The sequence below is a fragment of the Zonotrichia leucophrys genome, chromosome 17 (assembly GCF_028769735.1).
Source record: "Zonotrichia leucophrys gambelii isolate GWCS_2022_RI chromosome 17, RI_Zleu_2.0, whole genome shotgun sequence".
NCBI lineage: Eukaryota > Metazoa > Chordata > Aves > Passeriformes > Passerellidae > Zonotrichia > Zonotrichia leucophrys.
The window spans coordinates 5,347,432-5,369,723 of NC_088186.1; the positions used below are offsets into that span (position 1 = coordinate 5,347,432).

Consider the following 22,292-nt stretch of genomic DNA (forward strand, 5'->3'; position numbering starts at 1 on the left):
ATCTCAACAGGCACTAAATCAAGCCCTGGCTCCCTCCAGCAGAACACAACCATCCTGTCTTCCCTGGTTACTCCAGAAGCCCAGGCCACTGCTGCATAATTAGAGGGCACAATGCTGGGTTTAACCCAGTGCACCAACATGGCTTTTCTTATCAGCTGTGAATTTCCCCTTGCTTTGGACTTCGTTCCAGAGGAGTTAAGTGCTATTAAAAGCTTCTGTAACCATAGAATCATAGAATCATCTAGGTTGGAAAAGACCTGTAAGATCATCAAGTCCAACCATTAACCACTCACATCTGAGGATCTCCAAGCGCTGCAGAGACACCAGCCAGTTATGTTAGCAGCTCTCCTAGGAGAGTTTGAGCAGCTTTTAATACAAGGCAGAAATGGAAGCACTGGGAGATTAAATTGGTTCTATCCCAGAACGTCCCTGGGCTCAGTTACCATCTTACTTTCAGAGCAGAAGCAAGTCAGAAGTAACTACCCCAAGTCACAGGGCTGCAAAGGGAGCAGGAACCTGGCCCATTGCACACAAGCTGCAATTTGAGATGCTATTTATTTTTCTTTTGCTCATTCAGTAGCAGAGCTGCCCATGTTAGCAGCCACGTCAGTTCTTGGCTCCACAGGGCCCAGCTAAAAGACAAAGCAGCAAAGGGAAGAGGAAAGTGGAAAGTGCTCCATACTGTAAACAAGCCAGGGATCATTTCTGGGGAGCTGGCACCTGTCCCTGATGCATTCTGGAGCAAAAGGGGACACAGGGTCCCAGCCTTGCCACCCTCTGGAGACATGTTCCTCAGTTCAGCCTTTTGCAAAACAAATGTGAGGCAGCAGGAAGACATCCACCTGTATCTGGCTCCATGTCAATGAGCCTTGGAGTCTGTCTGATCCCAGAAACCCCAAAAGGTGGCAAAAGAGTAGGAAAAGGAGACTCAGAGCTCCCCTCCCACAACATTATCTTGTCCCCATCTTCTAAAATGTCCTAGAACAGGGGCTGGGGAGCAGCTCAGGAAGGAATGCTCCTGCCTCCAGCACAAGAGATTCACCATGTGCTGCTCCAGCAACAGCCAAGACAGTAAAAAATGTTACCCGAACAAGGAGAGAGGGATGGGGCTGGGCAGCAAGCAGGATACACCCTCCCTCACTAGAACAATCACTTCCTGTTCCACTCTGCCAAGAGCAGGAAAATCCCTTCCATAAATAAAACAAACATATAAATAAAATAAAATCCCCAGTTTGGGGGAAAGGAGAAGAGTCCAGCGCTAAACCAAAACAGCACGTTTCTGGCCCTGCCAGTTGGCAGCAGGGCTAGGCAGCAGGAGCAGCAAGCAGTGGAGTTTACAGCAATGAGCACTGGGAGCTGTGGGGAGGGTGGTTTATAGGCCAAAAAGTGGCTTTATAAAAATGGATCTTTAAATATTTGCTCTGACGTTTCTTGAGTCCCATCTGCTGTGGTGGTTAAATGCTCACAGCCCTCACATGTGTCCAGATCCTGCAGCAATTTGGGGAGAGGGACAGCACCAATTCCCAGCCCAGATTTCCAAGCACAACGCTGACATTTCCATGCAAACCCAGCCCCTTCCTACCTGAGCTGTAGAAGAAACAGATGTGGAAAACAATAACTCCTTTCCCACCTCTCAAAGGGAAATGATAACACCAAGTTAGCCAAAATCCTCAGATCTGCTCATTTTGGTGATGATGGAAACATCACTTTCTAAACCAGCTAGTCCAGAATAAAGAGTCAGGGGGTGGCAAATTGAGCAGGCACCATCATAAGAGGCAACCCTGTTGTCTGTCCTAGGGGTCTGCAGCCTGACAAAGACCCTCCAGACCATCTCTGGTCACTCCTGGCCCTGGATCAGCCTGAACACCAAAGAGCAGCAGGGAAAAGTGGTTCTCACATAGCAGATCTGACACAACCAGCTTCTCAACCAACTTTCTATATGGATAAAAGAAACATGACTCCTTAGCAAAGGCTTTTGGCTGGGTTTTCCACCTCCAGTCTTCATCCCTTTCTGTGTTCATGGACTCTGCTCCTCCCAGTCCAGAGACCCTCCCAGTGCTTTCAGAAAAGCAGCAGCTGCCAGCATTAGAGGGTCCTAGGATGTCCTTTCTCACTCCTGCATGGGATTTTGGGGTGACCAAAGGCATTCTTTCACAGGGCCCCACAGCTCTTCCTGTCCAAGGACAGCATTCAGGGCTGGGAGCAGGTGCCTGATCAAACCCTTGTGGGGTTTCAGCCTGGACAGAAATTGTTGCTTCAATGCCTGGAGCAGGCAGGCAGTGCAGGCAGGACATCACAGTGACCTCCCAGGAACAGCTCAGCACCACTGAGGGAGCAAAGGAACATGATTCAGGCAAAATTTCTTGCTCAGAATTGGCCTGAGCCTGCCCACGTCCAGCCTCTTTTGTAAGCTGAAATCACAGGGTTCCTGGAGCTCCTTCACTCTAGGAGAGCAAGCAGCTGCAGCAAGCTGGATTCCTGACCACGCTGCTGTAGGGCCTTCATTTCCCAACAACTGCCTGTGTCAGGCTGAGAAATGCTGGATGAGCTTCCCTGCACAGCCCCCAGCCCCACCTGCACTGACCTGCAGTGCCCACACCTCCTCCAGCCCCCCAGCACTAAACACGCTCCTTCACTCATGAAGAGCCTGAAGGTGCATCCACAGCTCAGGGAAGCAGCATTCAGGCTGCTTCATTTTCTGTTCTCCTCCTCCTCTGGCTCTTTGCTGAGGCACGAGAGCCTTTTCTGCACCCTGTGATGCTGAGCAGCCTCCACCTCCCCAGCTCCACGAGCCTTTCCTCTCCCTGCCTTTGCACTGCATCTGCTGAGCAGCTCAGAAGCAGCCTGCATGAAAGGTACTGACAAAATAAAGTTGGATTGTACTGCATTATTGAAAAAGTGACCTCCAGTGGTCAATAAAGCCTTTGCCCACCGTTTCCAGGCAGCGGTGCCTGTTGTCAGGCTCTGCCGCGGTTCAGCAGGACGGCGGCTCCTCTCTCCCGGTCCCGGCTCCCACGGGTGCCTCGTTAAAACTCAGACTCTGCACTTTGGTAACGAGGAGCTCAAAGCACTTTAATGCACGGATGCAATCATGAATGCAAACAGGCTGCAGGCAAGAGAGCAGTGTAAGAGCAGGCTGTTCCCCAGCCCTGCAGCAAGTGGCTTTAGGCGAACGCACAGGGGCTGATAAGGGAAGTTGGCAGAAGGCACAGTTCTACGATGAGGCATTTCTCGGTTTTGCTGCAAACCCTCAGCCACACTCTGTGGGGAGAGGGTTTCAAGAGACTCAATTCCCTGTGTCTCAGCAGTGCTGAGCTCAGCACCTGAAGCAGGAGGAGGCTGATGGACTTCATGCAGGTGGCACACAGGTTCCCCTCCAAGATGCCCTCTGCTGTGCTGCAGCATTCCCACTCCTTTCACATTTGATTTTTATGAACAACTGCACAAACAGCTTCCTCCCTCCCTCCTCTACCCCAGTTACAGAAGGCAGCAGGATCCTGGCACATTTATTTTAACCTTTTGGTGGAATAGTTACCTCCCTCCCTCACTGTGTGGTTCACAGACCCAGAACTGAGAGAGGGGAATTGCTGTTCTCCTTAGGAGCACCCCAGCTCTCTCCTCTAGGTCTGCTCACATGGTTCCTGCAGCCAGCAACTGGTACATGGCATCCCTTCCATGAAGGTAGGAACAAGCAGCTCCAGCTGAAATGGTGATTTCAGTGCTCTCTCCAGACTTTGGCATCTGGCATGGCTGTGGAGCCAAGGGCAGGACACCTTCAGGCACAGCCGGGCAGTTGTTCTGTTGTGCAGCACATTGCAAATCCCTTGAGGAGAAGTGGACCATGACATTTGGTGGGCTAAAAAAGTTAGTCTGCAACAAGAGGGGATGGGCCAGGAAGAAGGGAAGAAGATGGGACCCAAGCCTTTGGAATGGCAGTACAGCCAAGCCCCTCTCCTCTGGCCATGGATGTGCGGGCTCGCCTCATCCAGCAGAGACCTCATACAAAGCTTGGCATGGTCCTGACACCGTTGTCACAGGCAATGCCCCAGCTATTTGCCCTCCTGAGGCATAGAATACATCAGCAGCTCCTTGCAGGAGCTGAAAGTATTACAATTGAAATGTCTCTGAGCTTAACCTTATGGGGCAGTCACAGAAAGGGTGGTTGTTCTGAGCTGCTGTGGGCTCCCACTGGGACATGTCACACCAACTGGTCACAAACCCCCTCTGTCATTTGCTGTTGGCATGGGGTCATTCCTGGTGAAAGCAGCTCTGGCACCCCTCCCATACCGCAGAAAGAGGTAAAGGTGTTGGGAACTGGAATTTCACTTGTCTCTTTACACAGTGCTGAAGTACAAGCTGAAGTACCAACTCTCACTTTACACAGGTGCAGGCATTGCTCAGGGCTCCAGTGAAGTCCAGCAGATCCTCCAGGATCCATCTGGTCACACTCAGGCTCACAAAACATCCATTTCTCTCCAGAGAAATGAGCACACACCATGTGAGTCAAGCCTGGGTTTGGGGATGCCAAAGGCAGCCACATTCAACCTCCTAAAGCTTTGACTTCAAACCAAAAGCTGAGGCATAGAGCTGGGTGGAGATGAGGGATGGGGTGGGATCCTGATGCTACTTTTGCAGGTCTCATTTGGAGCTGCACCAGCACAACCTTCCATAAATGGCATCATACCCAACCTTTGTCCACAGCTCCATCCCTGGCAGATCAAGTCTATCAGGTGAATCTCTGCCCAAGTCACAGCTTTGCAGCTTCAGGCTTTAGAAGTTTTAAATAATAATAATAAGTCGTAGCCTTGCATCTCAGATTAAGCTCCCTTTTGGATCATCCAAGCCCCAGCTGGGAGTGTTAAACCAGACAGGCAGGACCAGAAAACATTCCCATCCTACCTCTGCAAAGAGGAGCCTCCACTCCACACCCTTCCAGTCTGCCCCTGGGGTATCTGTCTGACAGGTGGAGCAAGGCCTTTGTTGTTTAAGGCAGCCTAATCCTGCAACCCTTCCATCAGTGGGGCCAGATCCCAGCTCTCTTGATTCCCCCAAAGCTGGGCAGACCCTTCTTGATTCCTCCAAGCCTGGGATGCAGCTGGGAAGGGAGGGTGGCTGCAAGGGCCAAGAGAGGAGACACAGTTCAGGGCCATCACACACTGCCAGGATGCAATAGCTCTTTCCTTTCTTCTGCTTCCCTCCTGCCTCTGCAAACCCCTCTCGGCATCACAGGGTGAGCGAGGCTCAACCCAAAACAGGGCTGCAGCAGGGCTGTACCTGCACATGCTGGTGAGTCAGAGCTGGCCAGATAGACACGCACCAAGCCCTCCCCCACAGCCCCTTCAGCTCCAGCCTCCTTGACATGCCCTCACCAGCAGTTTAAAGAGGGTTTCCCCCCTCCACCCCCTTTTTTCTTTTCTGCTCTTTTTTGTCTTCAGTCCTCCTGGTGGGTGGGGAAAATCCCGGGTGTCAAACTTCAAAAGGGAAGCCTGAGTTCACATTGCATTCAGGTCCAATGCGCTGCCTCACCACAGGCTGCTGCCCGCGCCCACACCCGGGGCTGGCACAGGATGGACCACGCTGCTGCCTCCCCTCCCGAGTAGAGGGGATGTCTGTTTGCTGTCCATGGCTGGTGCTCCAGCTAAGGCAGAGGGGAGGAGGGTTTGGATGTGGAGCACTGCTTGGGGGGGTCACAGGGCTGGGACTCAGCCCCCTGCCAACAAGCCCACCCTAAAAAGCAGAATTCTTGGAATTCATCTCTGTAGGAAGGACACCTTACCTTCCCCCTGCTCAGCACCACACCCCTGACAGCAGCTTTGTGGCCCATGAGATGTCTTGGTGACACAGAACAGCCCTAGGATTCCTCACAGCAAATATTTTGCTTGAATTTCACTCTTGGTCCAGGTGATTTGTGCCAAAGGCTGTGCCCTCCAACAGACTGGCCAGACCAAGGGAGAAACAGATGACAGACCAGCAGCACAGGGGCAGAAGGTGTGCTCCATATTGCACAGGAGGCACAAGGAGGCAGCTGGTCCTCTGCAAGGGCTTGGGCAGGGATGAAGGCTGGACAAAGCCTCCCACTCCAAACCTGCTGCGTGTGCAGAGCTCAGGCACTCTTTGCACCCTGCACAGCCAACTTGGGGAAACAGAGCCACCAGCCTCAGCCTTGTGTTGGTCCCACCCACAGCAGCCCTGGCCCACACAAGCCAGCACCTCTGCATCTCCTGCTCTCCAGATTGCCAGAGCAGGGCAGTTTGGACCTGGTGCTTTCATAACAAACCTATTTTCTTTCCTTCAGTCACCTGCAACAAAGGAAACCAGGCACACAGGCAGTCAAAGGAGATGTAGCATCTCTTTGATTTTCTATTGTATTCCTGAATAGTAAGTTAAAGCCTATTCACAGTTGATTTGGTTCTGTTTTCGGTAGCATGAGACCTCAGCTCATGGGGAGATGAGCTCTCCCACAGAAGAGCTGGCAGGAGCCAGTCTTGCAGAGTTAGGAGCCAGGCTCTCAGGTCCTGAGAAGTGAGTCAGAAACCCAACACAGAGCAGAACAGGAGGATGCTCAGTGCACAAGAGCCCAGACCTGTCTGCTTACACCACGAGCCCCAGTCAGGGATTGGAAACAGCCTCACTCCCTGCCAGGAGCAGAGAGAAACGTCAGAGCAGCATTTTGTTGGAAGAGGATGAGCAGGAGCGTGGGAGGATGTGTGGATGCTCCCTCCCCAGAGAAAAGGACACAGTTTTCAGTGAGAAAAAGCTGTGCCATTGAGGATGGGCAGCACTGGACAGGGAGTGCTGCAGCCTCTGCTGGTGCCCAGGACACATCAGGGCAGCTCTGACACCCAGGCTGCCCTGCAGAATCCCTGGCAGCCCAGCTCTGCCAGCCACCACCTCACAAGTGTACGCACCATGATTTCAGTCCCACTCTCCTCAGCATTGTTTGGATGCAGTGCCCTCAGCCATGGCACCAGCACTGCCTGGGGAGGGCTCCTACCCCACCTCCATCCTGGGCACACAGGCTCCCAAGCACCTGTATGGAGCACAGGACCAAATCCTGGAGTAAACAGGACACCAGCTACTAAAAGCCTTGAATAATGATTTCTGTACACAGTGCCAGCAATGCAGCTGGGGACACACGTCCACTGTGGATACCTGCTCTCAAAACACCTCCTGCAAGCTCAGTTCCACCAAGATGTTCACCTCCAGCAAGGTGCTCAGCTCCACCAGCCTACAGAGACAGCTGGGCACAGAGAAACAAGCAGTGTCACTTTCCCACACAGCCCAGGGTGCCCAGAAAATATTCAAACTGTGTCTAACATGTGAAAAACATTTATTTGAGTGTATTTTTCCTCTGTCCCCCTCCAGGTAAGCAGGGACCTCTGAAAATCCCGCCCATGCAGATGTGGAGAGGATGCTTTGAGCAGTACCCTGTTGCAGTGGAACAAAGCCCTGCTGGGACAGACCTTGATTTTAAGAAAGTGCTGATGTTGGACAGAGCATAAGAGAAGGAACAGCCTTGCAAGTGAGGTCTTCCCAAGGAGGCTCAGGGCAGGAGGTCCCCAGCATCTCCCCAGGGCTGACCCCAGAAAACCCTTTAGCCCCCACAATGCCCTTCTGAAGGGGCTTTCCCTGCAGGACACTGGCAGGAGGCCAGGAGCTGAGGGAAGGGGGATGCTGTTCCTCCAGCCTGTGAGCCAAGAGGGATGCACGTGATGAGGTGTTGGCTTGGATTTCCAAGCCCTGAGAGAGCACCAGCTGCTCCTGCCCATCCCTTTCCTCCCAAAGAGGCCCACAGATCAGGTTTCCTGGGCTGCCACATCCAGGTGAGTCCCCACAGACCTGGCCAATGACCCCTTCTCTCAGCCATTCCACAGAGATGCCAGATGAGCCCTTCAGCAGGGGGATACTGGAGCATCCCTGGCAGCTCCAGCTGACACGTGGGCAAGGGAAGACTGCTCCTCACCTCCCACCAGCCTGGAGGATGCAAGAGGTGTGCTGGGCAGGGACTCACCCCAGCAGAAACCAGATCTGGGCCGCTCCAGAACCAAAAATAACCTGCCAGCTGCCCAGGAAGAGAGGAGAGCCAAGCTCACACAGATCACGCACATGTCAGCAGGGGAGTCATCTGCATCCATCTTCAGGGATAACAGAGGGGAGAACGGGGTTGGTGCAATTCAATGCAGAACAGCAGCCCTGAACAGCCCCCAGGCTTTTCTGGGGCAGCAAAGCAGCAGACGGTCAATACCCCCAGGGTCCTGTCCTCCATCTGGGGAAGAGCTGCCATGCCTGGTTCCTGGGAGCTGCAGGGAGCCCCAGTGCAGCTGTGCCAAGGAGGGGAGACCCCTGCTCAGCCCCTCCTGTCCTCCCCAAGAGGCAGCAGCAGCAGCCAGAGCAGCTGGGAGCCCAGAGAACTTGCAAACTCATCCTGGGTAGGAGGGTGTTCTCCCACCTCCCATCACTCCAGCAGCAGCCACCCAGAAAGGCTGTAGTGTTTGGAGAGGGCTGGAGAAGCAGGAAAGAGAATCTGAATGTGCAAAACAGAGCAAGGAGGAGCATCCCATGCCAGTCTCCTGCCAGAGGCTCTTGGTGCAGACACACCTTCTGTTTTTGAGTTGCAGCCAGAGCCCTGATCCTCACAGCTATTAGGGAAGAGGGGAAGATAGAGCCTTTTGTCCCTTGGCTTTGCTGAGATGGGACAGAGAACCCAGAGGTGCCTTTGAGATGAAGGAAGGCAGTCAGACTTCATAAACAACTGCCCTTTGAGCAGACCCAGTTTTTGGGGCTGTTTTTGCTATTCCCATTATTACACACCAATCACCATTTGCTATTTTACATGTTTTTGCTACTCCCATTATTACACACCAATCACTACCAGAGCTGAGGAACAGGGTTAGGCTGAAGTAGAAAAGCAGCAGATAATATTCCTCCATCAACCCATACTTCAAGGAGTATTTTTTCCCCTGGTCATTTCCAAATCTACTTTTCTTACTTCTTCCTGCCACCAAGGCACTCACAACTTGGTATTTCTGAACCTGTCACCTCAGAGTGGTTCAATACCTACCCCCAAACCCCAGCAAGGAGCAGAAAGGAACAGAAATTCCAGGTGCAAATCACCTAGCACCTCAACTTGCTCAGCCTCCTGAAGGCACCAGCACTGCTCATCTCCAAGCACTGTTGCCACAGCCCAGGGGAGGGCATTCCCAGGGCACACCTCATGGAAAAGCTCTATAAAATGGGGCCAAGCCCTCAGCAGGTACAAGCTGACCTCATGGGGAATGCAGGAATGTTTCCAGCCAGATTTGGGAGGGAAGTTGGCATGAACAACACAAAGGTGCAGTGCTGCAGGATGGCAGTGTTTGCATTCATGCCACCTCCCAGGGCTGTGCATGGGATCAAGGCTGCTCCCACTTTTTCTGAACCAGCCCCTCTGGGCAGGAGGAGACAAGCATGAGCTCCAAGCTCCTGGAGCTGCAGTGTTCCCTTCTCCAGTGGTAGGAGAACAAAACAACATCAAACAAGTTTTGGGCTGTCACTCCCTGGCACCTTGGCAGTGCTGCCCATGCCAGCACAGCCCTCTCCCACATCCTTCCCATCGCTGTGGCTGGAGAGGGAGAACAAGTGGCTGTGATTCCCAGCCTGGGGCTAACAGTGGCTGGGGAAGGATGAAGCCAGTTCCTCTCCCTTTCCCAGCTCTGGGGCACTGCACCAGCCAGCAGGGAACATCTCCTTCCTGCTGTCCCAGCAACTTGTGCAACAAGGACCAGGTGAAACCCCTGCACAGGGCTGCCACTTCCACAGGAAAAGCTCATCTGGGCAGGGTGGAAGAGGAATCCCTGGCACCTCAGAGCTTCATTGTCATCTCCCTGGAATTGTTTGTGCACAGCTGCTCCGTCCAGATCTTCCTGCCTCTTGCTTGAAGGAGAAAGGCACCAGCCCATCTCCCACACCCAGACTTTGTTGGCTCTGCTTCATCAAGAGAGCTTCCATCTCTCTGGTTGCCACCACTAAGTCTTCTGGGCCAGAGGGTTTAGCACCCAGCACTGCCCACTCTGCCCTACCAATCTTCCTGCTGTGGAGAAAACCCATTAACTCTTCTTTCCAGTCTGGGTGCCCAAAACACTGACCAGAGATTAAGACCTCCCTGTCCTTATCCTCAGCATCCCAAAGTGCTAACTGAGACACACAAAGAAAGCAGGAGCTCCACACTGGCGATCTGCACCATCTAAAAGCCTTTTATTTCATTTTGCTTGCTCGTTCATTTTAAGCTAGCCGCCAATACCTTGGGAAACACAGGCTAGAGAGACTTAGGATTTATTTTTGAGAGCTTAACATCCATTATGCTCTTAAAAAATTTATGCCCTTAAGCATCTCCACAGTGGCTGCTGAACACCCATTAAAAAAATTTCATCCATTGCTTAAGCCTGACAAGTCTCACCTTCAAGAGATACCCGTAAAGACCTGACAAGACAACTCAGCTTGAGCCTTGGGCTCTTAAGACCTGACCATACCAGAAACAGCCCTGGGAAAGACATTATCTCCCAAGAGAGCAAGGCACCAGAGGTGAGGTTTATATCCCAGAGCAACCCCGATGCACTGACTTTGCTGCAGACGACCGTGGCAGGACAGCTTGATGTGTCAGTTGGAAATGCAATTAACTTCGATGTGCAAAGGGATAAGGGAAGAACTGAGGTTCCTATGGATGCAGTTGCTTGGTTCTTAATTCCTCTAGCAACGCCAGCCTAGCGATGTTATCCACGTTTCATTCCTACCCTTGCCAGAGTCAAAGTTCCCTTCAGCCTTGGGGATGCCTATGCACATGGGAAAGTGTCACAGTGTAAAAGGTGCCACTGCACCCAGGAGCTGTTGGCAAACAGCTTCACCTCCAAGACCCCCAATGCACAGTTCTTGCTGCCTCCTCCAGCAGCTGCATTTCACCCTTTGGGGCTTCTGCTGCAACATCAGACAGGAAGGGTCCAGGCTCAGCCTTAGTCTGACTGTGTCAGAAGCAATCAGGTCAGGGGGTGTGGAGGGGTGCACACCTCAGCAGCCTCAGAGCAGGGCTCCTTAGAGGCACCTGCTGCAACACAACCATCACAATGTGTTAGGCAGCTGTAAGGCTGCTGGTACGAGGCTCCCAAATAGCAGGCAAGGGATGAAAAGCAGAAAGGAATAAGCAACAGAGCTAAGACAGGCCTGCAGGAGAGCTTTCCTGTGCCCTTCCCCACCAGAGATCCTCAGCAGGTCTCTGTGGAGCCCATAATTTCCCCCCAAATTCTCTATCAGGGTTCACACAGCCCTGGAGGCAGGTTCCCTGCTGGGCCAGGCACAGCACACACATGTACAGGAGGTGTTTGCCAGCACGGCAGCACCAAGGAGGACAGGGAGTGAGAGACTAGGACAGGGAGTGAAGGACTGGACCAGGTTCAGCCCAGTATACAGCACCCACCACCTCACCTAGCCCCTGAACAGACTCTGGAGAGCAGCCAGGCACAGCATGAGGTGTTAGACTGAGCCCCTACCATTTTCCCTGCATCCCATAGGATCCTCATTGTTCACAGTTCACTATAAAGCTTGGACTGGTGCTTCCATAGACTGCTGTGAACTGCAGCAGTCTGAACTGAAAGGCACCACCAGCAAGGGCAGGACCCCTTATGGGTTCCTTGTCTCAGCATCCCTGAGGTAACGGGCTGGCTGCATCCAGAGCACAGCACCATGGGCTCCCTGCAGCCCAGGCTCCTTGAGGGATGCAGCAGCCTGCAGCTCACCACAGGCAGCCTCTCCCACTCCACTGTTTCCTTTTGCACAGAAAAGGATGTGATACAGACTGCTGCAGCCCAGAAAGGTCTTTCTGTGTGTCCAAGAGGTCACAGCTGCATGGGTTGTGCTCCAGCACCCAACCACACGAGTCCCTGCACACAGGGCAGCCAGGGCCAGGCACAGCAGAGCTCTCCAGATACAAGCTCTGATGGGCTTCAGCCCTTCTACTCCCATCATGTCACTCATGCACCAGGAGCTATCTGCACCCCAGGGAAGAGTTCCTCTGCTCTGGGTATGAACTTCACCCAGACAACTGCAAAACCAAACAAGACCAGCAGCTCTGCCCACTGCCAGCCATGCCAGACCAGGTGCCAGGCTGGAAGCATTTTGGACACTATCCTGAACTCATAGCACACACCAGTTAGACCCCAGTTCCAGGCAGGAGCATGTGTTCCCAATGCTCTTTCCAACACCCACACTCATGAAGGAGGAAGGATCAAGTACAGCCCCTCAGCAGGCAAACACCCAGGCTGTGAGGAGGCTGAGCTGCACCCAGAAGCCCAGGAGCAAAAGGCTCAGCCAGGAACACAGGGCTCATCTCTGCCACCCAAGCCCTCCCCTTGCCTTCATGCTGGTGACAACCCACGTGTGAACTGCAGTGTGTGACCTGGGAAGCAAAGGCAGGCCCAGAGCATCACCCAGCCCCAACCAGCTCAGCTGGCAGCTCCCTGCAGCACCACAGCCCCCCCACAGCAGCTGCCTTTGGGTGGTTATTCCTGCTTTTCCAGTCAGCAAGGCTCCCCTGCTGTGCTCCACCAGCCTCTCTCAGCACATTCACCTCCAGAGAGGTTTCATCCCCCTCTGCCGAGGCTCAGGGGGGCATGGAGGCAATGAGCACCGGCACAGGGAAGCAGGGACAAAGCAGCTGAAAGCAGCCAGTGCCAGGCTGCAGCTGCCCAGCTTCACCGGGACAGATGTTCCACAGGCACTCCCACCACCATCCCAGGACGGGGTCACCCACCCAGCTGTGGCTCCCAGCACACACCCCAGCAGCCCCGGCTGCCCCCCAGCAGGCGGGAGCTGCTCGGGGCTGGATGCTCCGCAGCCATCTCCCTCCAGGTTTGCACAAGCTGTCTAGAGGTAGCTGCTGGCGAGGGGCCAGGCAAGCCGCGGTGGCTTTGATGTGGGTGTCTGCTGGGCACATGCCAGGGCCAGGCCAGGGCATTTAGCTGGAGGCACCGGGTGCTAGACTGAATTATGCCGGAGGGAGGAAGAAATCTCCAGGTCACGGCTGTGCCACAGCGGCATGAGAAATCTGCCGCGCTGCCCACGTCGTCGCTACTCCACTCTTCCCTCCAGAGCTCTTTATCTGCCGCGACCATGAGCGGGGATGTCTGCCCTGCAAGGAAACAGATTTTCCGTGCCATGAAGAGCGCTGGGGGGTTCGGCACTCGCACCCCGGCAGCTCCGGACGCCCAGACGGAGGGTGCCGGGAGGAGGATGCTGTGGCGGGGATGCAGGAGCAGAGCGGTGCAGCGCAGCAGCCCCACGGCGGGCGGGCCCGGCTGGCGATGCCCAGCGCCGAAGGAGTTACTGAGAGCGGGAGATGTCGTTAATAAGGGAGGCCACGCGAGTGATTTTTATCTTTAAAAAGCCCACAGCCCGGGTTGCGCGGCTCCGCTAGGGAGCTCGCTCGGGCACAGCCACTGCTCCTTTAAGGTATATAACAACAAAGTGGGTGAACACGCTGGCTCCTCCCCGAGCCGGCACATTCCCTCCGGGTCCCCCCGCCCCAGCCACGAGTGGCAGCGGGGACCCCCACGCCAGGCCCCGGACTACCAGTCCCGGCACGCCCCGGGGGTTCGCTCCCTGCCGGGGATTGTAGTTCTGCCGCCGTCTGTCCGTCCGTCCGCGGGGCACCGTGAGGCCGCGCTGCTCCCGGCCGGAGGGGCTCTGCTCGGGAGAGGCTGGAGCTTCCATGACAGACGAGCAGCCATTAACCCTTTCGGAGCCCCCACTCCTGGAGTCGCTTTCAGCGGGGAAGGGGATCCCCACTGGGACCCCACCACGCTTGTGGCCAAAGTGCCATTGAGCACCCCAGCGTTCATTCCCCAGGTGAGCCACAGCTCCAACTTTACCGCAGATTTTACCCCAGCAGATTTGGCAGATTTTACCCTCCCCACAGATTCGGCTCGGTTTGGTTGCCCTCAATGCCGAGCCCTGGGCACGTCGTGTCACTGGAGATGAGCAGTGCCCATCACAGCAGTCACCCAAGGGTCCCCTGCACCAGACACTGCCTGTGCATAAGACAGGCCCTGCCCTACTCTGATGAGTATCTAGAAACCACGGGACAGGGGAGATGGGAGGGGAAACAGGCAGGATTAGCCCCAGATCACAGGTGCCCATCTCCACCCTCCCAGAACCTGCAGCAGGTGATGCCCGGCCTCCTCCGAGCTGCTGCTCCCATCGCCAGCAGGGAGCACGATTACAAATCCCACTCAGTGCCCAGCAAGTCCCGTCCTGCTCCACCCAGGACAGACGGGAACAGGATTTGCAGGTAAGATCCCTCATTCATGCTGGTGTTGGAGACAGACTTCCCAGTCTGGGTGAGGACTGTGCTCCAGCACAGCCTCATTTACAGCTGCAGCTCGGGGTCAGACCAAGTCCAGGGATCAACTCTTGGCTGCACAGCAATAAAGGCTGCAGGATATCTGACCTGGCAATTAAAATAAGGTCTCTATCAGATACCACAGCCCAGCAAACAGCACTGGTTGCCCAGGGCACCTCATGGCTCCGAGGAGTGATGCTTTGGGGTAGCAGCAGCAGGACCCCACGGCAGCTTCAGAGGGCACAGACTTGCTTTCTCTCCCACAGTGTCAGAGGAACTCCCAGGATCCCACATGACCCAGGAGAAGGGTGAGCACCACCTCTATCAGGGAGATTTAATGAGTTCCTTGGCTGGCAGGACTCAAGGGAGCACCCAGTCCAAGGTGTGAAATGCTCACAGGGAGGAGCAGACCCCAACTTCATCTCCTCTTCCCAAAAGGGCAGCTTCCGAACTTGCCACACACCATTATCTTGCAGCTTTAGCATCCTGCAATGGTTTTGCAGGAAATCAATGGCCTCCAAATGCCAGAAACAAGGAGACAAGGCACCAACAGCAACCAGCACAGCTGGACAGGTTTGTTAGAGACATGGAGAAGTGCCTGTGCCAGGAGCTTTACAATGCTGCCCCTGGAGAGCACCACACAAGCAGCTCTGGGCATGAGATGAGCCACACAAATCACACCAAGAGCAGCCAGGACACTGCAGCCTCTCCATGAACACCCACAGCTCTGCTTACACCATCAGCAGCTCATTCCCCTCCTCAGCTCTAGCAAGGAACAGATCTGCTGCTGCAGTTTGACCTGTGGGCACAGCAAGCCATCAGTGGGCTAAAATACATCAGCACAGACAGAAACCCCCTTCTCCTTTGTGTCACATCACACAGCCAGCATTTTCCCCCTTGCAGCAGGGTAAGCAGAGCCCATTCAGGAGAGGATGAGCAGTAGGATCCTGGCAGCAACAACATCCTCAATTCCACCCTTCCAGGATAAATCAAAATAAGAATTATACAATGCCCATCCAAGGAACCTCCCAACACTCCAGTAGGCACCAGGAGTTTGTAAGCACCTCGTGGGACACAGGTGCTTGGTCACACAGCAGCAAAAATCCATGAAGCAATGGCAGGGGAGCTTGCAGAAGCATCCATACCCTACACAGTGGTTCCCAGGAGCACAAGAAATGAGCTGGTGAATTTAGGTAGGAGCAGACCAAATCAAAATACTGAGCATGTCATCATGCCCAGTGCCATGGTGGTGCTTGGGAGGCATTATACAGCTGCCCACCTAAAAGCATGGAGAAAAGATAATTAAATGGATGCTTTTACAGTATGGTTTCAATCCCCTTTTCTCCAGGATTTTATACAAAGATTTGACTGTGATACCAAAACTGAGAGAAAGAGCTAACAGCTACAACAGCGAGGTGACAGCCCTACCCACAGCCTGCTCAATCAATACAGATGGATGCACCTCTCCAAGGGCTGCTGGCTTTGGGGGCTGGCATGCCCCATTCCCCACAGGCTGCAGCAGAACCTGTGGGTCTGCCCTACAAGTCCCCCCAAGATGGGGAGCCAGGCAACCTTAAGCTTGCCCAGCACAGAGGAGAAGGTGTCAGAAGCCAGCCCTGCTCCAAGAGCTCAGCCTGAAAACCTTGTTCTGGCTTGTTTTCCCACTAGCTTTGGGTGCCTGACTTGTAATAAGTAAGCCTGAAAAGCAGGCTCCTTTTCAGACATGCCAGGCACTCGCAGCTCCAGCTCATAGACGCATCTCCAGGGAGTCAAGTTCCAGGTGCACCCAAAAAAACTCGTGTTTCAGCCAATACCCAAAGGCCTCTGTCTCCTTGTCTGAGAAAAGCTGGGCAGTGCCCAGGCCCAGGACTCCGAGGCTCAAGGGGAAATTGCTTTATAGCAGCCAGTCTAATTGCACTGAAATTATGAGATCAAGCAGTAAATTCACGTCTGTGTTCGTTGCTCTGGGTGGCAAAGCTGCACTGGCAAGTGCCTGATCTCCAATCGCTGCAAATTCACGTTTCATTGGAAAGGGAAGGAGGGGGTTAATGAAGGAGAGCATTGCCAGTTGGAAGTGCTACCTAAAAAGGGTTTCTCCTACTAGCTGAAGCAAAATGGTTTCTCTTGCCAGCTTGTTTACTCTGCAGCTGAGAGCAGCGGACCGCCAGGTTTTGCTGCTGGATCCTGCTGCAGGATCGACGGCTGTGAAACCAGCCCTGGCACCAGGACATCAGCAAGGCTGGCCCAGGTGTGCTGCAGCTGCACCATCCCCAGCCCAGAGCAGCCCCACAGAGCCCACATCACAGGCACTCCCCAGGACCAGCATCATCACACCAGAAAATGTGTAGCTCGGTGCTTCAGAGAGCAAATCCTGGGCCCATCCTCTTCTCCTTTGGGGCAATAATGGTCCTCACCATGTAAAGGCCAGGTAAAAGCTGGAAATACATTTAATGGTTATACATAAACTGTCCATTGCATCAGTAGGGTCCTTAGGGGCCTTGCCCATGGAAAGGGCACACAAACTCCAATACCAGGGAATAGGGATGCTGGACAGGACACACAGGTTTTCCCAAGAAGGCCAAGCACCAAACCCATCCTGCCCCACCTTGTTGCTTCAGAGCCAGAAAATGGACAGGACTCGTTATCCTCTTTAGAAAAGCAGAGCTTGCAATCGTGTGCCAAGACAGGTATCAGCCAGATTCCTGTCTCTGGGAGATTTTGGAGTCCACAGGCCAAACTGAAGCAGCGTGGCTCTTACAGTGCACAGCCCGTCCCATCTCCAGGATTAAAGCCACCGTGTCTGCAAACAAAACATTGGCACCTGCCAGGAGAGCCAGCTGGGGAGGAGAGCCAGCCTGCAGCTGCTGCTGCCCTGCCGGCCGCAGCACGGTGCCCAGCAGCCAGCGCCAGGATCAGGCCCACGTTTTACAGCCTTTATATTAATTACCCAGAGTCTAAATAAGATTAAAGTTTTAATTCCGTCTTCATCTCCTAGAGGCTCCTGCTGTGTGCTCTCGGGTTTTCCTGGTGCCACGAAGCTTCTCAGGCAGTTACAGCAGAGGGCACTTCTCTGACAGCCAGAGACAGCAGCAGCTCCTGCATCCAGGGCTGCCCCGTGGTGCCCGGCCAGCCCTGGGGATGCACAACCCTCTGCGCCTCCAAAAACCCAGCACTGCTGCAAGCAGAGCTCTGCAAAACCTCACCCTTCACTGAAATCTACAACTCGAGGCCACTCTGTGATTAAAAAGAAGAGGGACAGCACTGGGCAGTGTCCTGGGGGCACACTAAGTCATAGGTGGGAAGGTGAGCAGGAGCTTGAGGCAGAGGGTGTCAGCCAGGGCAGTGCTTTGTGCCTGGCCCCATCTGCACTGCCCAAGCCACCCCATCACAGGTGGCCAATGGGCAATTCAAGCTCTTAGCCTGGACCACCTAGGCTGGAGTTTTACAGCTGGAGATGGGCCAGAGAGCAGCAAATGCCAGCTGAGCAGGAGAGGAAATCACTGCCTGCGCTGGCTGGGTGGAGGATATGGCACAGGTTGGCAGCAGCAGCGCTTGCTGCCCTGGTTCCCCAGTGCCCATGAGGACTGAGAAAATGCTGCAGAGCTGCAGCTGCGGCTCAGTCCACAAGCACCAACCCCAACAGCCCATGATGGCAGAGCCTTTGGTCACCCTGAGCAGCAGCAAGACCTGGCCCAAGCCACCAAAGCTCAGCATTGACCTGTACAATGTGTCCAAACCTAATCCTGCTGCACTCTGTAGTATCTGCACAGACCAGCTCCAGTTATCACCTCCTGAACCTCCAGCTGCTGTGCAGGCACAGCCCTGGAAAAGCCAACTTGCAGTCAGGGAGAATTGCAAGGGAGAGAACCTGGTGGAGGAGAGCATGGACACAGCAAACCCTCCATCTCCAACACTGCCTGTACCCACTGCCTTGAGCTGCAGCCGCCCCCTTGGACAGGTTGTGATCACTTTTTATGTTATGAACAAGGAACAAGAGCATCTTACAAGCTTGGGAATGCACAGAGTATCATTCACCCCAGATTGCTTGGCTGCAGGCAGATTGTGGAGAAGGTTGCTCCATGAGCATGCAGGACTTAGCCAGCTGCTCCTGAGGGAGCAGTGAGCTGCCCTCGCTCAGCTGCTGCCCCAACGACCCTTCCACAGGAACAAAATCCTCTGTGGTGCTGGGTCTGCTTCCATTTCCTTCAGTGGAGGACATGGTCAAGCTGAGCCAGCAGAATAGAGCCATGCCAGGAAACAAGAAAAGCCCTCCAAACATCCCTCTCCAAGTCCCCCATGGAGCCCAGGTTTTGCACAGTGAGCTGATGACCCCGGTGATCACCGTGTGTCACTGCCCCTGTGGTTTGGATCTTGGGCTGCACTGCAGGAACAGGGGCTTCAGAGGTTTTCTTTCCAATGGGCTCCCCACCACAGGCAGACACAAAGCTGCCCATAGCCACTGCTAAGTTGTGTATGCCAGGGCGACCCCAAGCAGGCACCCAGCAGGGAACCCACCCCTTCTCCCTTGCTTTCTGCTCCCTACAGAAGATGCCGTTTCAGAAGCAGCTCCCGCTGCCCCGGCACTGCAGTCCCTTCCTGGCTGTCCCATCTCGGAGCCCTTTCTGCCACCCAGACACTGCAGCCTCCTGCCTTGAGCCCTCAGCTCTTGCCTGGAGGACAAGGGCTGCTGCTCTGGGGTGTCCCCAGCTGCAGTGGGTGCTACTGCTCCCGGGGCGCGCTGGTTGGGTCTCTCAGTCACTGGGGCTTTTAAACAACAAACGTGGGGACACCCCTGAGTGTCTGCATCCCCTAGACCTACCCTGAGCCCCTGTAGTCCCCAAACTCCGGGAACCAGCCCGGACCCTTCCCCTCACACCCCTCTGTGAGGAAGGGCAGGGGCCGCGCTGCCCTGCAGAGCCAGCGCTGCCGTGTGCCCCGGGGCGGGACGGAAAGCCTTAATTAGCCCGTAATTAACCCGAGCGCTCTCACTTTGGGGGAAAACCAGGTGTGATTGGGGCACTTTGTGAGGAGTGACTGATGCACGGTCCTGCCCCCACGGCAGGGGAAAGCCCTGGCTCCCTCCACACGGGGGGTGATGCCGGGAGCTCTGCAGGCACGACAAGAGCCGTCCCCGCCGGGGGCTGTCGGGGCGCAGGGGTGTCCGGCAGCCCTGGGGTGCGGCCAGCACCTGAACCGGCAATTCTGGGCTTAGGACAGCCCAGAGCGGAGCGGGGCATCCCACCGCACCCGCGGGGATGTGATTCCCAGACGGTGCCGGTACCACCGAGGGTCCTGCTGAGGATACGCGGTGTCTCAGGGCTGTCACAGGGCGGGACGGGGCGGGGCGTGCCGCGCCCCCGCCCCCGCGGCCGCTCGGGACCGCCCACCGGGGCGGGCACCGCCCCCCGCTCACCTGTGCGAGGGGAGCGGCACAGGGAGGCACCGCCCCGGCTCCGCCGCCGCTCGGGCGGGACCCCCGGTGCCCTCAGCGTCCCTCACGGGCTCGGCCGAGCCCCCACCGCCCTCACGGGCCGCGCCGCGCCTGACACCATTTGAACGGCGCGAGGCGCCCGCCTCACTCCTATTGGCCGCGATGCCCGCCCGTCAAGCCGCCCTCCGCTTTTCCATTGGTAGCGCCGGCCGCGTGGGGCGGGGCGTGGAGGCCGGCTCAGCGGTATAAAAGGCGGGGGCCGGGCGGGCGGGCGTTCAGTGTCTCTGCGCGACAGGTACGGGAGGGCGCGGGGGGGGCCGCGCGCCGGTGGGCGGGGCGGGCGGGAGCGCGCGGAGGGGCGGGCGGGGGGCGGTGCCGCGCGGGAGGGCGGGGCGGGGGCGCGCGCGGCGCTGGTGGCGCTGCCCGCCCGCGCCGTCCGTGCTCGGAGCGCGGCGGCGGCGGCAGCAGCGGGAGCCCCCGGCGATGCCCGCGCTGCTCCCGCCGCTGGCCGCCCCCTGAAGACACCCCTCTCTATTTGCCCCCCTTCTCCAGCGACCTCAGGCTCTTTCCCCCCTTTTCCCCTTCCCCCCCTCCCCTTTATTCCCTCCCCCCCGCCTCTTTATCCTCCTTCCTTGCGACCCTCCGCACCCGCCCGGCTGCCGTGTGGATGCGGGCCGGGGTGCCTGGCTGCGCGGGCGGCGAGAGCCGATGCTGAGGGGCCGGAGGAGGATGGAGTGCACCCTCGATGCGCAGAGTTTGATCAGTATTTCCCTGCGGAAGATCCACAGCTCCCGCACGCAGCGAGGCGGCATCAAGCTCCACAAGAACCTGCTCGTCTCCTATGTGCTCCGCAACGCCCGGCAGCTCTACCTGAGCGAGCGCTACGCCGAGCTCTACCGCCGCCAGCAGCACTACCCCGACGGCGCCCCGCTCCTCGCCATGCCCGCCTGCCCGCCGCCCGCCGCCGCCGCCCCGCCGGAGCTGGCGGCGCTCCCGCTGCCCGCCGACACGCAGGACCGCGAGGCGCGGAGCTGCGGGGCTGCGCGGGGCGGCGCGGAGCTGCTGGAGGTGCCGGTGTGCGCCGTGCCCCCGGAGATGCAGCGAGCGCCCTGCAGAGACTCGTCCCCGGGCTTCTACCGGGCCGCCGGCAGCGCCGGTCCCGGCGGCGGGGGCAGCAGCGCGGCCCCGGGGCTGCTCTACGCCGCCGGCTGTGACTTCGGGAGCGGCGGGGCCCCGCACTGTAGCAGCCGCACCACGGTGCTGGATTTGGACACTCACGTCGTGACCACGGTGGAGAACGGGTACTTGCACCAGGACTGCTGCTCGCAGTGCCCCTGCTGCTGCCAGCCGGCACCGGGGCTCGCCTCCCCGCCGCCCGCGCCCGGCACCAAGCGCAAGTATTACCCGGGGCAGGAGGAGGAAGAGGAGGGGGTGGAGGAAGGGGAGCCGGGGGGAGGCGGGGTGGCGGGCGGCCCCCCCTTCGCCCCGTGCACCAAACGCGCCCGCTTCGAGGAGTACAGCGCCGAGCACCCCCAGGACTCTTCCAACATCTCCAACTTGATCTCCATCTTCGGCTCCGGTTTCACGGGGCTGGTGAGCCGGCAGCAGGCGGACTCGGAGCAGCCCCTCAACGGGCAGCTGTGCAGCAAGCAGGCGCTGGCGAGCCTGGGAGCCTGGACTCGGGCCATCGTCGCGTTTTAGAGAGAAGTGGGGGAGCAGAAGGGGTGCGGGGGGGCTGTTGACAAAACGGGGGTGCGATCCGAGGGACGGCGGCTCCGGAGGGGGGACCCTGAAACAAAGGCAGGGAGGGGGGTTGGGGCGAGGGGAGGGGGGTGCCGAGGGGTGCGCAGGGGAGGCGGGGGGGCAGAGCCGCGCTAGTGTTTTATAAATTGTACAATAAAGAAAAAAAAAATCTAAGATCTTGGGACTTTATTTTTGCAGAGATGAGAGAGAAAAAAAAAACAACAACAAAAAACAAGCAAACAAACGAAAACAAAACAAACAAACAACAAAAAAAAAACAACAACGAGGCACCTATTTAAATAATCCTCTTTGTGTCCGCTCGGGCTCTCTTCGCGGCGGGCTTCCCGGGGCCGGTGCTGGCGGCCGGTAGCGCCACGTGAGAGCCGGGACCGGCCCCGGGACCCCGCGGCGGGAGCGCCCCCGGCCCCGCTCCCCGCCCCGGGCCGCCCCGCGGGTCCCGCCGCCCCCGGCTCGCTGCGCTTCAGGGTGCGGACAGGGGGAAAGCCGCTGCTGCTGCTGCCCCGTCGCTTTTGTGCGTTTCTTTATGTATTTAAAAGAACAAAAAAAGAAAGGCAGAAATGAAAACATTTCAACTTTCCTCCCAGAAGAAACGTGTGCGATGTGACTTCTTCCCACCGCTTGTGCCAGGGGAGCGCTGGAGGGTTCTGAGAGCTGAATGTGGGAAGGGTGGGAAGGAGAAAAGCAGGAGCCGGGGGTCCCTCCGGGCTGCGCCCCGCCACACCGGGGAGGGGG

The 22,292-nt window shown here is 56.6% G+C and overlaps 1 protein-coding gene across 1 annotated transcript; it reads left to right on the forward strand.

Moving 5' to 3' along the window:
- Positions 1-20,215: 20,215 nt before the first annotated feature.
- IER5L (immediate early response 5 like) lies at positions 20,216-21,823 on the forward strand. The gene has a single exon (XM_064728026.1). The coding sequence runs from the start codon at positions 20,505-20,507 to the stop codon at positions 21,495-21,497; it is 993 nt and encodes a 330-aa protein (XP_064584096.1). The 5' UTR covers positions 20,216-20,504; the 3' UTR covers positions 21,498-21,823.
- The last annotated feature ends 469 nt before the right edge of the window (positions 21,824-22,292 follow it).

What these genes read in the sequence shown, in the direction of transcription:
- IER5L (XM_064728026.1), top strand. Translation starts at nt 20,505, where the DNA reads ATGCTGAGGGGCCGGAGGAGGATGGAGTGCACCCTCGATGCGCAGAGT.